The sequence below is a fragment of the Stegostoma tigrinum genome, chromosome 24 (assembly GCF_030684315.1).
Source record: "Stegostoma tigrinum isolate sSteTig4 chromosome 24, sSteTig4.hap1, whole genome shotgun sequence".
In the NCBI taxonomy this organism is placed as follows: domain Eukaryota; kingdom Metazoa; phylum Chordata; class Chondrichthyes; order Orectolobiformes; family Stegostomatidae; genus Stegostoma; species Stegostoma tigrinum.
Window position 1 is genome coordinate 3,750,529 of NC_081377.1, and position 12,934 is coordinate 3,763,462.

The 12,934-nt window shown below is 39.9% G+C and overlaps 1 protein-coding gene across 13 annotated transcripts in view; it reads right to left on the reverse strand.

Annotated features, from left to right (window-relative positions):
* Nucleotides 1–12,934, reverse strand: part of LOC125465044 (adhesion G protein-coupled receptor B2) — a 687,705-nt gene that overhangs the window by 342,129 nt on the left and 332,642 nt on the right. For all 13 annotated transcript variants that reach the window (XR_007250162.2, XM_059654252.1, XM_048558109.2 and 10 more), the window contains one exon: nucleotides 4,880–4,986. Coding sequence is in view for 12 of the 13 variants with exons in the window: in XM_059654252.1 (XP_059510235.1) it covers nucleotides 4,880–4,986 (107 nt within the window). In the remaining variant the exon portion in view is untranslated. The remainder of the gene's footprint in view (nucleotides 1–4,879; nucleotides 4,987–12,934) is intronic.

Below are 12,934 nucleotides of genomic sequence, written 5' to 3' on the forward strand. Positions count from 1 at the left end.
GACCAGAGGGCACAGACACAGAGTGAAGGGATGACACTTTAGAACTGAGATGAGGAGGAATTTCTTCAGCCAAATGGTGGTGAACCTGTAGAACTCATTGCCACAGAAGACTGTGGAATCCAAGTCATTGAGCGTCTTTAAGACAGGGACAGATAGTTTCTTGATTTGTCAAGGGATTAAGGGTTGTGGGGAAAGGCAGAAGAATGAGGTTGAGAAACATAGCCATGATCGAATGGTGAGGCAGTCTCAATAGACCAAATGCCTAATTCTGCTCCCATATCTTTTGGTCTTATGGGGAGCATTATTCTGAGCTGAAGACTTAACTGAAGGAACTGGGTGAGAACATATGGAGGTTCAGAACTGATGGGCTCGCCAGGGAGTACAAACAAGAATGGAACATAAAGGTTTGCTGGTCACTTAATTTAACAGACTGAGTCTGTGACTCACTCTGCAAAGCATGACCTGTGTTGCCTTCCATCATCATCTGAATCGTAACTGCAGAATGAAAATGAAAAATACATATCGTCTGACTTTTCCGTGCTTTTCCTCTCTGAGGACATGGGCTCTACTTGTTAATGATGTTAGGTCTTCAAAGGAGCAATTACATTAACTCAGTAAATACAAATTAACAAAACATGTAATAATTGAATCCTTTATGTGAAATGCATGTGGTAACCAGGTGAATTGGATACAAATTCTGGCCACAATAAATCTTGACTATGTCATTAGTTATTGCAAATTGATCACAGTCATCGCTGTGAAGCATAATTAATCATAGCTAACACTTAAAAGTGTCACCTAAAGGCAACAATTCAGAAAGATGATCCAAAGTCTCATGGGTTGCACAAAGGCACAGGGCTGATTACTTCTCATCTTGAGTTCAAGGATTTGCCAAAGCACTGTTATCTGTGATGTATCTCTTCTTGGGTATCATGGGGATGGGGAACAAGGTTTCAGCAATCCTACAGGACTGACAAATTACTACCATACTTTTGCAACATGGTTTATGTTGTATACATCAGAATAAGGTTCACTGTGTCAAAGGTCCATGACAGGTGGTCCACGACCTCTCTTGTCAGAGTCTTACATATCCCAATGTACAGATGAGTAACTAAACCGTCATGCTGACTGCTCATTATCTGTCTCTGATATTCCTCAGGTAGGTTGATTGGAATCGTGACCATTGTCTTCTGCCACAGCAGGGGTCATTGTTACTGTGGCTGCAATGCGGTGAAGGTGCAGCAACCTCTAGCAGTGACTGAACGATCTCTTCATGAAGTCGTTGCAACTGAAGTTCCCCTCAGGATTCAAAGGAGGTACAGGAGGCCCAGAGTCTATCAATTTGAATGTAATTCAAGATGTGGAAGAGTTGGCGTCGGACTAGGGTGGTCAAGATCATAAGTCACGTGACACCAGGTTATAATCTAACGGGTTTATTTGAAATCATTGGTGATTTCAAATAAATCTGTTGGAATTTAAACTGGTGTTGTGTGACTTCTGAAAATTTCTTCAAGTTGAGGGAGGCACATTGCCAGCGCAGATGAAGACTGCTCTAGTACACTGTCATCAGCTGAAGTAGGATTTGCAATCTAAAGGGGTTGACTGTAATCCAAAACTGCAGGTATTCAAGGCAACAGCTCCATTAAATATTTATGCAACCGGCTGCTTCCAAGGATTGACTGGGGATATGTGTGAGATCTCTCAATCTTCATTGCACAAATGAATCAAGGCTGTAACCATAGCAATTTGTGTCAGATCACACCATTTCAACTTATTTCTGCATGACATTAGTGATGCATCCTGGGTAGAAGTCACTTGTGAACGCAGCCAGCCTCCCCAGGATCAAGCTGCTGTCGACAGGACATACATTGCATTGAGAGCACCATCTCAAAACATGGCTGACTTCACCAACAATAAAGGATTCCATTTCATCAATGTCACCTGTGACATCACATCTTAGAAGTCTGCATCAGGTAGACTAGGAACTGCCATGATGCCTTTAATCTTCAGAACTCATATGTTCCTGTTCAATTTCAAGGGCCGGATGCATTTAAGAATTGTTCCTGGGAGACAAGGGCTATCTTTTTCAACCATGTCTGATGACTTCATCATGAATGAGGCCATGTATAGATACAGTACTGCCCATTCCTCCAGCGCCATTGTGCAACAGGTGACATACCTGCAGAGGTTTGATGGGTGAGTCAGTCTTGGGGATTGTGGAGAAGTAAAGGAAACTTGCAGTACAATTCTTAGAGTTTATCATGTAATCATTGCATAACTGAAACAAGCAAAGTGGAGATGTAATGGAAGTTGAAGGGTCGGGAGGAGAGCAGCAATCTTCCAAGGAAGAAGCTGAGTAAGTTTCTCAGGTGGAACATTACCTCCAGCATGATAGATTATTTCACTATCCAACGCAAAAAGCCAACAGGACTTAATCGACACCCATTTTCAATAGATCTAAAATTGCGAGACACGCTAAGCTAGTCTGGAAGCATCTATGGAGAGAAAATGAAGTTGAGCTCTGAACAAGAATCACTGGGCTGGAAATGTTGATCATTTTCATAACACAGACGCTGCCCTGCTGAATGTTTCCTGCAGTTTCTGTTCTTATTTCAAATTTTCAGCATCCACATTTCTTTGTTTTATTCATTCTGGGTTGGGTGCAGTGATCATTCACTGATGGCAACTTTGTGGTTGCTTGAAAGGGGAGAGATACTATTTATGCACAGAAGGAAATGCAGCTTTTCTTATTTGTTTTTGTTTGCTTTTCCTGTTCAATAGAAGCTAATGTTTTTAATATTTTGAATGATTTCCAACATGTGACGGTTCCACACTTAACAATGAAAAGATGCTGTGCTATGCAGGGCATTAGAGGGACAGTAACATTTCTTTTGGACAGAATGCAGTGGAAGGGTAGGTTGTACACCTCATCCATGAAACTGCAGTTAAATGACAGTTGATTAAACAGGTGATTATGTAAAGTAGCAGTATGTTTATGAATGTGAGCTTCTATTTTCACACATACTATGTTTGTGCACTCAGAGGTTTTTCCATTTTCTCCCATACTTTGGAGGGTTGTTCGTTACTGACACTGATTGACCTAATGCACAGATGGTGAGTATGTGGTGATGTAAAGGCATCTTGCATATATAGTGAGATGAGCCATGGAGAAACATGTTAGTTAATTTTCTAGAACTCACAGGGAAAAGCCAGTTATGAAACTCCCTGAAATTGATACTTCAACAACTTTTGTTAAGCTTCAGCACTTTGGTTTTTACGTGTAACCTGTTTTTAAAAAAAATGTTGTTGCAATTTTGCTGTCAATTAAATAACCACACATTCAAAAGTAATCAAATCAAAATATTATTGATTTGTTCAATAAATAGTAATACTTGAGCAACACAAATTATTTATCAGGAAGCTTTAACAAAAAAAATTCTGAGGTAGCTAACAGTCAACAGCATAATCAGCAGGGTCACATACAGTCCATAAATATATTAATTGCTTGATGTATTTGAACTGTAGACCATAAATTAATAGGGGGGGCATTCAAATACTTTACATGCAGAATAATATATTTAGGCAATTCTGATTCAAGCTTTGGTCTTTTTATTCCGGTACCAACAGCAACAGTCATTTTGTATATCAACTACTTGTGTACAGTTTGAGATTAATGATTACAATCTCAATACAGGGAATCCAGAACTTCTTTAAGTTCAAATCAGAAGTAATATTTTTTGCTACAATACTCCCAAGAGCATCAAAGTTGAAAAATTTCTCGCTTACTGATATGGCTGATGAAATTCAAAGTGAATAAATGTGAGGTTATGCACTTTGGAAAAAAGAATACAGGCATGGACTATTTTCTAAATGGTGAGAAAATTTGCAAAGCAGAAGTACAAAGGGATCTGGGAGTGTTGGTCCAAGATTCTCAAAAAGTTAACTTGCAGGTAGAGTCCGTGATTAAGAAAGCGAATGTAATGTTGTCGTTTATCTCAAGAAGGTTGGAATATAAAAGCAGCAATGTGCTTCTGAGATTTTATAAAGCTCTAGTTAGGCCTCATTTAGAATACCGTCTCCAATTTTGGGCCCCACACCTCAGGAAGGACATACTAGCCCTGGAGCATGTCCAGCAGAGATTCATACGGATGATCCCTGGAATGGTAGGTTTAATGTATGATGAACGGCTAAGGATCCTGTTATTGTACTCATTAGAGTTTAGAAGGTTGAGGGGAGATCTAATAGAAACTTACAAGATAATATATGGCTTAGAAGGGGTGTACGCTAGGAAGTTGTTTCCATTAGGTGGGGAGACTAGGACCTGTGGGCACAGCCTTAAAATTAGAGGGGGTAAATTTAAAAAGGAAATGAGGAGACACTTCTTCAGCCAGAGCGTGGTGGGCTTGTGGAATTCATTGCCACGGAGTGCAGTGGAGGCCCGGACGTTAGATGCCTTCAATGCAGAGGTCGACAAATTCTTGATCTCACAAGGAATCAAGGGCTACGGGGAGAGTGCAGGGAAGTGGAGTTGAAATGCCCATCAGCCATGATTTAAATGGCGGAGTGGACTTGATGGGCCGAATGGCCTTACTTCCACTCCCATGTCTTATGGTCTTATATTGTGATAGTTTATTATGCACTTCCCTTTGCATGTGATGCTTGATTGTACTTTTGTACCAATTAGTACTACATTAAAAGTCATACTACCTAATTATATTTAAAGTAGAATATTTATCAAAAATGACTTTATTTCCTGCAGTCTGGGCAAGATACGGATCAGAATCCTTACCTGGTTCTGTTTTGTTGCATAGCAGCACCCAATGCCTGGTAGAATCAATAGTGAAGCCATTACTGACTGACGTGAGTGAATTTTACTTACCGATACATACAAGTGCCTGTAATCATGTGAGACACATCTGGCAAAACTTGGTGGCCCCCAAAATGCAATTCCATGAGAATTTAATAAACATCTGCGGCTGGCTGAACCTATACATTATGAAACAAAAAAATGTAGAAGTTAATTTGATGTTAAACCTTCCCCTCTACTGCACATTTTTTCTGCCAATCTGCAAGCACACTTCATAGGATTCGTAACCAGTTCAAGCCGTTAATTAAAATCTTGGGGGAGCGAGTTTTTCAATCATGATTGAAAATGAGAAACTGCAATCAATGCCTGAAGATTCATATTGCTACATCCGTGATGTTTTTCTGTTAACTCTTAGGACCATGTTAAGCGGTTTAAACTAAAACATGTGAAACACTTGTCAAAATAGTGCATCATATTTAAATTAACCACAGGAATATTTTAACCCATTTAGGATAAATTTGCTACAGGCATCCTTTATGCTCATTCAAATAATGCAGCTTTGTTTTAATTTGTGGCATGTGGGCATCACAAGCTAAACCAACATTTATTGTCAACCCCTAACTGCCCTTGAAAAGGGGTTTGTGAACTGTCTTCCTGAACAGTGGAGTTCACGAGGTGCAGGTACATCTGCTGTACAATTAGAAAGGCAGTTTTAGGTTTCTGACCCAGTGACAACTGAAGGAATAGCAATACAGCTCCATGTCAGAAGGGTGCCTGGCTTGAGGGAGCCCTTTCAAGTTTTGATATTTCCATGCATCTGATATTTTTGTACTTCAAGATTGTAGAGGTTACAGACTTGGGAGATGCTATTGAAGGGACCTAGGTGAATTGTTGCAGTGCATCATATAGAGGCAAAAACTGCTGCCATTGCGTATTGGTGATGGAGGATGTGAATATTTAGTATGGTGGGTAGGACGCTAATCAAGCAGGCTACTTTGTTCTGGACGGAGGCTCTTAAGTGATGTTTGAGTATATCCATCCAGGCAAGTGGGGAGTACTCGTTCGCATTCATGACCTGTGTCCTGTAAATGGTAGTCAGGCTTCGTGTAATCAAATGATTAATTCACCACAAAATGTTCAGCTTTTGATCTATTTATGTTGCCACAATATTTATGTGTTGGTCCTGGTCAGTTTCTGGTCAATGGTAACATCTTGGATGTTACAGTGGAGGATTCAGCAAAGGGAGGATTCACCATTCAATATCATGGGCCATGGTCAGATTATTTCTTAGAGATGGTCATTGCTTGGCATTTGTGTGGTGTGAATAATAATTCTCACTTACCAGCCAAAGCTTGCATGTTGCCTAAGTCATGCTGTATATGGACAAAGACTTCAGACTGTGAGGAATCACAAATAGTAGTGAAAGTGGTACAGACAGCAATGAACATCCCCACTTCTGCGTTTATGATAGAGGCAAGGCTCGTGATGAAGCAACTGGAAAATAGTTGTGTCTAGGAATCTACCCTAAGGATCTCTGGCAGCAATATCCTGTGACTGAAATGGTGGAACTCAAACAACAACATTCAGTTTCTTTTATGATAGGTATGGCACTGATCAGTGGAGAAATTTCCCCTCACTTCATTTTTGTCAAGGATCTTTGATGTTACATTTAAATGCTAGCTTGCTGTCAAGTGCAGCTACTGTCACCACTCTTGAATTCAGCTCTTTTGTTCATGTTGGGTTAAGTCTGTAGCAAGGTTAAAAGTTAAATGATAATGATAGAACTAAAACTGAAATTAGTGAGCACGTTATTTGCAAGTGAGCAAATGTTACTTGATTGTTGATTTACGGAGCTGTGACTGGTTGATTCGTCCTGCTTTCTTAGAGTGGCAATAGTAATTTAGTTATTTGCTTTATTTTTAGTCAGAAGAGTAAGACATATAACATATATTTCTATAGAAGGCAATGGAAGCAGGGTGATTAAATGTGTTTAAATTAGATATAATTAAATTAGATTCTCATTAGGCAAGAGAATCAAAGGGAGGGGGTAGATGGCAACATCCAATTCAAAACACAAACAGATCAGCCATGTTCACATTGAACAGTGCATCGAGTCTAAGAGACTGAATGGTCTACTCCAATATTGTATTTTTGTACATGTGCCGTTGAGCCCGATCTTCTTCCAGTAAGATTACGGCTAATCTAATCGTGGCAATAACTTTTCTGTATGACCCACTAAATACCCAATACCCATGTCAATGCAAAAACCTAACGTCTTCCCATATTACATTCCATTTGCAAACCATTTTCCAACTCAGTTAATCAATCTATATTCCTGTGTGTTGCTAATAGTTGTTGTTGGGCTATTTCCAGGGAAACATTTTTTTTGTTTCAACTTGTTATGGGAAATAAGAATATCTCAAATCGCTATACAATATTCTGTGAAGCTTAAATTTATTTAATGTTATTTGTTAATTAATTAGAAAGCTGAGTATAGTAGGTGTGAGAACATTAAAATGAACACACAAGAAAAATTCCTAAAATTTCGATGAACAAACCTAGGTTATGATCCAATTATCTGGATTGTTTACTTGACTGCAATTCCTGCTGCCTCAAAGAGAGTGCTACCATTGACTAAAACTGACATATTGATCGTTGAGATATTGATCGTTGAGTTTTGTTTTGTATTAAATATTATATAACATAAAATGAGAACAATTCACTGCAGTTTAGAAACATTGTCGTCAACCATTGTTTCAAAGACTAGAATGTCTAAATCTAATGCACATAATTAACATTCCATATTTCATTTTTCAAAGTAATCAGAGATCATATGGTCATTATGACATCACATTTCTCAGCATGTAAGGGACTCTTAGTCAATATTAGAATGATTGCTTTGTGGCACTCAGGAACAAACTGGCATTAGACCATCTATGTTTTGAAGGCCAAATTAATGTTGCAAACAACTTTTTCTAATGGATTAATTAATATATACCAAATCTTCTCAAATGAAATGACATAATATGCAACATCAGTTCTGGTGTTCGTCAGATGATGATTCGGCACTAAAAAGGCAAAGGACCAAAAAAGAACCAAGAGACATGGCTGAGTTGTTAAATTAACATTTGCACCTGTCCTTATCTACAAAGCAGATGATGCCCAGGTCATGGTGACAGAGATGAAACTCACTGAAGAGTTAAAAATTGATAAGAAACAAGTATCAGATAAGCTGTCAATACTCAAAAGTTAATAAGGCACTGGGGCTAGATGAAATGTCTCCAAAGATATTAAAGCAAATGGGAGTGAAAATTACAGAGGCACTGACAATTATCTTTTAATTTTCCTTGGAATTTGGGTGATGTCAGAGAGTTAAAGAATTGTAAATATTACACATATGTTCAAAAATAGTATAACAAACAGCCCAGCAATTACTGATGGAATCAGTTGAAATCTGGTGTAGGGTAAGCATCTAGAGACAAATATTTAGGTTAGAATTAATCTTTACATGGGAAAATGAATAACATTTGTTAACTGGTTAGTAAGTTTGCAGATGACACCAAAATTTGAGGTTTAGTAGACCAGCCAAGGAGGTTACTTCAGAGTACAACGGGATCTTGATCAGATGGGCCAATGGGCTCAGGTATGGTGGTTGGATTAATTTTGATAATTGTGAGGTGCTGTATTTTGGAAAGGCAAATCAGGGCAGGGCCTATACATTTAATGACAAGGTCCTGAGGAGTGCTGCTGCACAGAGTCCTTGCAGTAAAGTGGAGTCACAGGTACATAGGAGAATGAAGAAGGCATTTGGTATCCTTGCCTTTATTGGTCAGTGCATTGAGTATAGGAGTGGGGAGGTCATGTTGTGGCTGAACAGTACATTAGTTAGGCCACTTTTGGAGTATTGCATGTGATGCTGGTTTCCCTGCTACAGGAAGGATGTTGTGAAACTTGAAAGGGTTCAGAAAAGATTTACAAGGATCTTGCCAGGGTTGGAGGGTCTGAGTGATAAGAAGAGGCTGAATAGGCTAGAGTTATTTTTCCTGGAACGTCGGAGGTTGAGGTGTGATCTTATAGAGGTTTGTAAAATCATGAGAGACGTGGAAAGTGTAAATAGACAAAGTCTTTTCCCCAAGATAGGGAGTCCAAAACTAGAGGGCATAGGTTTAAGGTGAGAAGTGAAAGATTTAAAAGGAATCTAAGGGCCAACTTTTTCACGCAGATGCTGGTGTGTGAATGGCATGAACTGCCAGAAGCACGTGGTAGAGGCTCGTACAATAATAACATTTAAAAGGCATCCAAATGAGTATACAAGTAGGAAGGATTTAGAGGGATAAGAGGCAAATGCTGGCAAATGGAACTAGGCTAATTTAGGATGTGGTGTTGGATATGGTACTTAACAATTTGAGCTAACAATTTGTTTCTAATTACAAAAGGTCAGAAAGTTCAAAAACATCATAACTTTCTTCATTAAGCAATTGGAGGCACATTATAGCTCAGGAATTGAAGGTTTTGTTCTCTGAACCCTTGGGAATAAGGGCAAACTATGGATTAGTGTCTTTACTTTGAAAACAGTTGGAGAATAAGAATCCATCAATGCCCTTACCATTAAATAATCAAGTCAAATTGGAGCCTTTACCAGGTAAATTATTGAAGAATGCATAAAACTAGCATATACAGCCCTGCAAAAGTTGATCCTGTGTAACAGTGGACCTCGTCACTTGATCTAAGAAATGCAATTTTTGCATAAACTTTGTGTAAAAATTGTCTGTTTTTCCTTTGGTAACCAACCAGTGTCCTGATCATAAATTACTATTGAGTCTAGTTTTAAATGCATAGAATCCTTTACATTTCCCTCTCCCTATTTTAGTAGATATTTCCAAAGCAATCAACACGATTAATGTGTATCACATACTCTTTCAAACTGCCTTCAAAGCAGAATAACAAGTACTCAGTTTAAAGTTATAGAGTCATACAGCAAGGAAACAGACCCTACGGTCCACCGTATCCACGCTGAGCAAGTGTCCCAAACTAATCAAGCCCCATTTGCCGACATTTGGCTCATATCCCACTAAACATTTCCTACTCATGTATCTGTCCAAACATCTTTTAAATGTTGTAATTTTACTAGCCTCTACCACTTCCTCTGGCAGTTTGTTCGACATACACAGCACTCTCTGTGTGAAAAAGTTGCCCATCAGGTCCCTTTTAAATCTTTCCCCTCTCTCTTAAACCTACGCCCTCCATTTATGGACTCCCCTACCATGGGGAAAAGATCCTGGTTATTCATCTTATCTATGCTTTGCATGAATTTATAAATCTCTATGAGGACCCCCCTCAACCTCCTACATTCCAGGGAAAAGAAATCCCAGTCTATTTAGCCTTTCCTTATAACGCAAACTTTCCAGTCCTGTCAACATCCCCGTAAATCTTATCAGTACCCACTCCAGTTTAATAACATCCAACTTAATATTATCCTTCTAAGAGCAAGGTGATCATAATTGTACTTGAAGTGATCTCATCAGTCATATACAACCGCAACATGATGTTCCAACTCTTACACTCGGTGGTCTGACCAGTGAAGGTAAGCGTGCCAAATGCCTTCTTCACGACCCTGTCTAAGTATGATGCCTCTTTCAAGGAATTATGTACGTGCACTCCTAGATCTCTCTGTCTGACAACATTCTCGAAGGCCTACCATGTAAGTCCTGTCCCGGTTTGTCTTATTAAAATGCAACACCTCGCATTTATTGAAATTAAATTTCATCTGCCATTCCTCAGTCCATTGGCTAATCAAGATGTCATTGTACTCGTAGATAATCTTCTTCACTGTCCAAGATACCACCAATTTTAATGTCAGTCACAAACTTACTAACCATGCCTCCTGTATTCTCATCCAAATTAATATAAATGACCAACAACAATGGATCCAGCACCAAACCTTGCGACATACTGCTGCTGAGAGGTCTGCAGTCAAACAACAATGCATGGGCAGCACGGTGGCTCAGTGGTTAGCACTGCTGCCTCACAGCAGCAGAGACCTGGGTTCAATTCCACCCTCAGACGACTGTCTCCCTGTGTCTGCATAGGTTTCCTCCCGCAGTTCAAAGATGTGCAGGCTAGGTGGATTGGCCATACTAAATTGCCAATTGTGTCCGGGGATGGGTTCTGGGTGAGATGTTCTGAGCGTCAGTATGGACTTATTAGGCCAAAGGCCCAGTTTCCACACTGTAGGGATTCTATGAATGTTCTATTACCAGCCTCTGACTTCTACTGTCAATCCAATTTTGTATCCAATTGGCTTGCACTCCCTGCAACCCATGTGACCTAACCTTACTAACCAGTCTACCATGTGGATCTTCATTGAAGGCCTTACTAAAGTCCATGTACACCACATCTACCACTCTGCCTTCATCTATCTTCTTAGTCACCTCTTCAAAAAATTCAATCAAGTTCGTGAGACATGACTTCCCATGCATAAAGCCATGCTGACTATTCCTAAATCAGTCCTTGCCTTTACAATTGCATGTAAACCCTATTTCTGAGAATTATCCCCAACAACTTCCCTAGCACTGACGTCAGGCCCACCACTCTACAGTTCCCTATCTTTTCCTTGCAGCCTATCTTAAATAATGGCACAACATTAGCCACTCTGCAGTCTTTCAGCACTTCACTCATGGTTGTCAATGATACCAATATCTCTGCTAGGGGCCCCTGCAACTTCTTTCCTACCTTCCCACAATGTCCTGGGATACACCTGCTCAGGTCCTGGGGATTTATCTACCTTTTTGTGTGTTAAGACCTCCAACACCACTTCTTTGGTAATGTGGACTCTTTTCAAGACATCATTATTTAGTTGTCCAAGTTCCCTAGCTTTCATGTCTTTCCCTACAATAAATACTGATGCCAAATATTCCTTTCATATATCACCTATCTCCTGTGGTTCCATACACAGACTGTCTCTTTGATCTTTAAGGGGCCCTATTCTCTCCCTAATTATGCTGTGACATTAATGTGAAATAAAAGCTGTGACTGAGAAGACTAATGGTTGCAGTTTTTGAGGAGAGGAGATCTTGCACAGATTGCCACTTCGCCACTTCATCCCTTTTCTTAACAAAAGGACATTCCATTTAGGGCTCCTACATAAATTCAGAGCCTTACCTCCATTTTGACAGTTCTTTCACAGTCAGAACTATCAGAGGAAGGTACTATTCCTCCATTTCACAGCACTAATCTGCCATATGGAGATACTTAAAATTTCAGAATAACAGATTGACAGTGGGAGACCAATGAATACTACATTAATATAATTTTGAGGTGAGGTGTGGTGGAATGGGGTGTGTCAGGCAAGCAGGGTGCTAGCTGGAGATGGTGCCAGGCAAGTAGTTTACCTTCTGGGCAAGGTGATAGGTAGTAAGGGTGTCAGCTGGATAGGGTACAAGGAAGCAAGTTAAGTAGCGTGTCGGCTGAGTAGGAGGGAGGATGCCAAGAATAGATTATATTATGAGTAAGGCACCTGGGGGGGGGGGGGGGGGGGGGGCAAGAAATTGTTGCACTGTTTTGGTTGGGTGCAGCAGCAGGGCAGGATGGGGGTTAGGTTGGGGAGGGGGATGGAGGTATAGGTTGACGGGGAGAATTAGGCAGTTTGGTTTGCTGGGAAGGCAGAGACAGATCACAGCTGGAGGAAGTGGGTGGTGGGGTTTGTGGAGTGGTAGTGGTTGAGGAGGTTTGGGTCTGGAGGGTGAAGAAATTTGAGTTGTGGAAATGCAAATCATGTTGGGGTCTGGAGAGTATACTATGTCTAGAAAAGTTGCAAATGGTACATGTGTGAGGTAAGTACAGGGTTGGTTACAATTGTGCAGGAGTTACATTATGGACTTAATTGTTTAACTTATCTCCTGCATATCGAATTACCTAATTTCATCTCTGATTTAAATGGAGTCTTTCAGAGGGTTTGAGAGGTAAAGGAATTGTTCATCAGAATATTCAGTTTCCAAGGTAATTCCTTTAGAGACTCCTAAAATAGAGAATCTGCAGGGTTCCTCTGCACAACTCCCACCTAGGCTGAAATATGAATATGGCCATTGAAAAATCTGAGATATTAATTGTAAATCAGCAATAAATTTG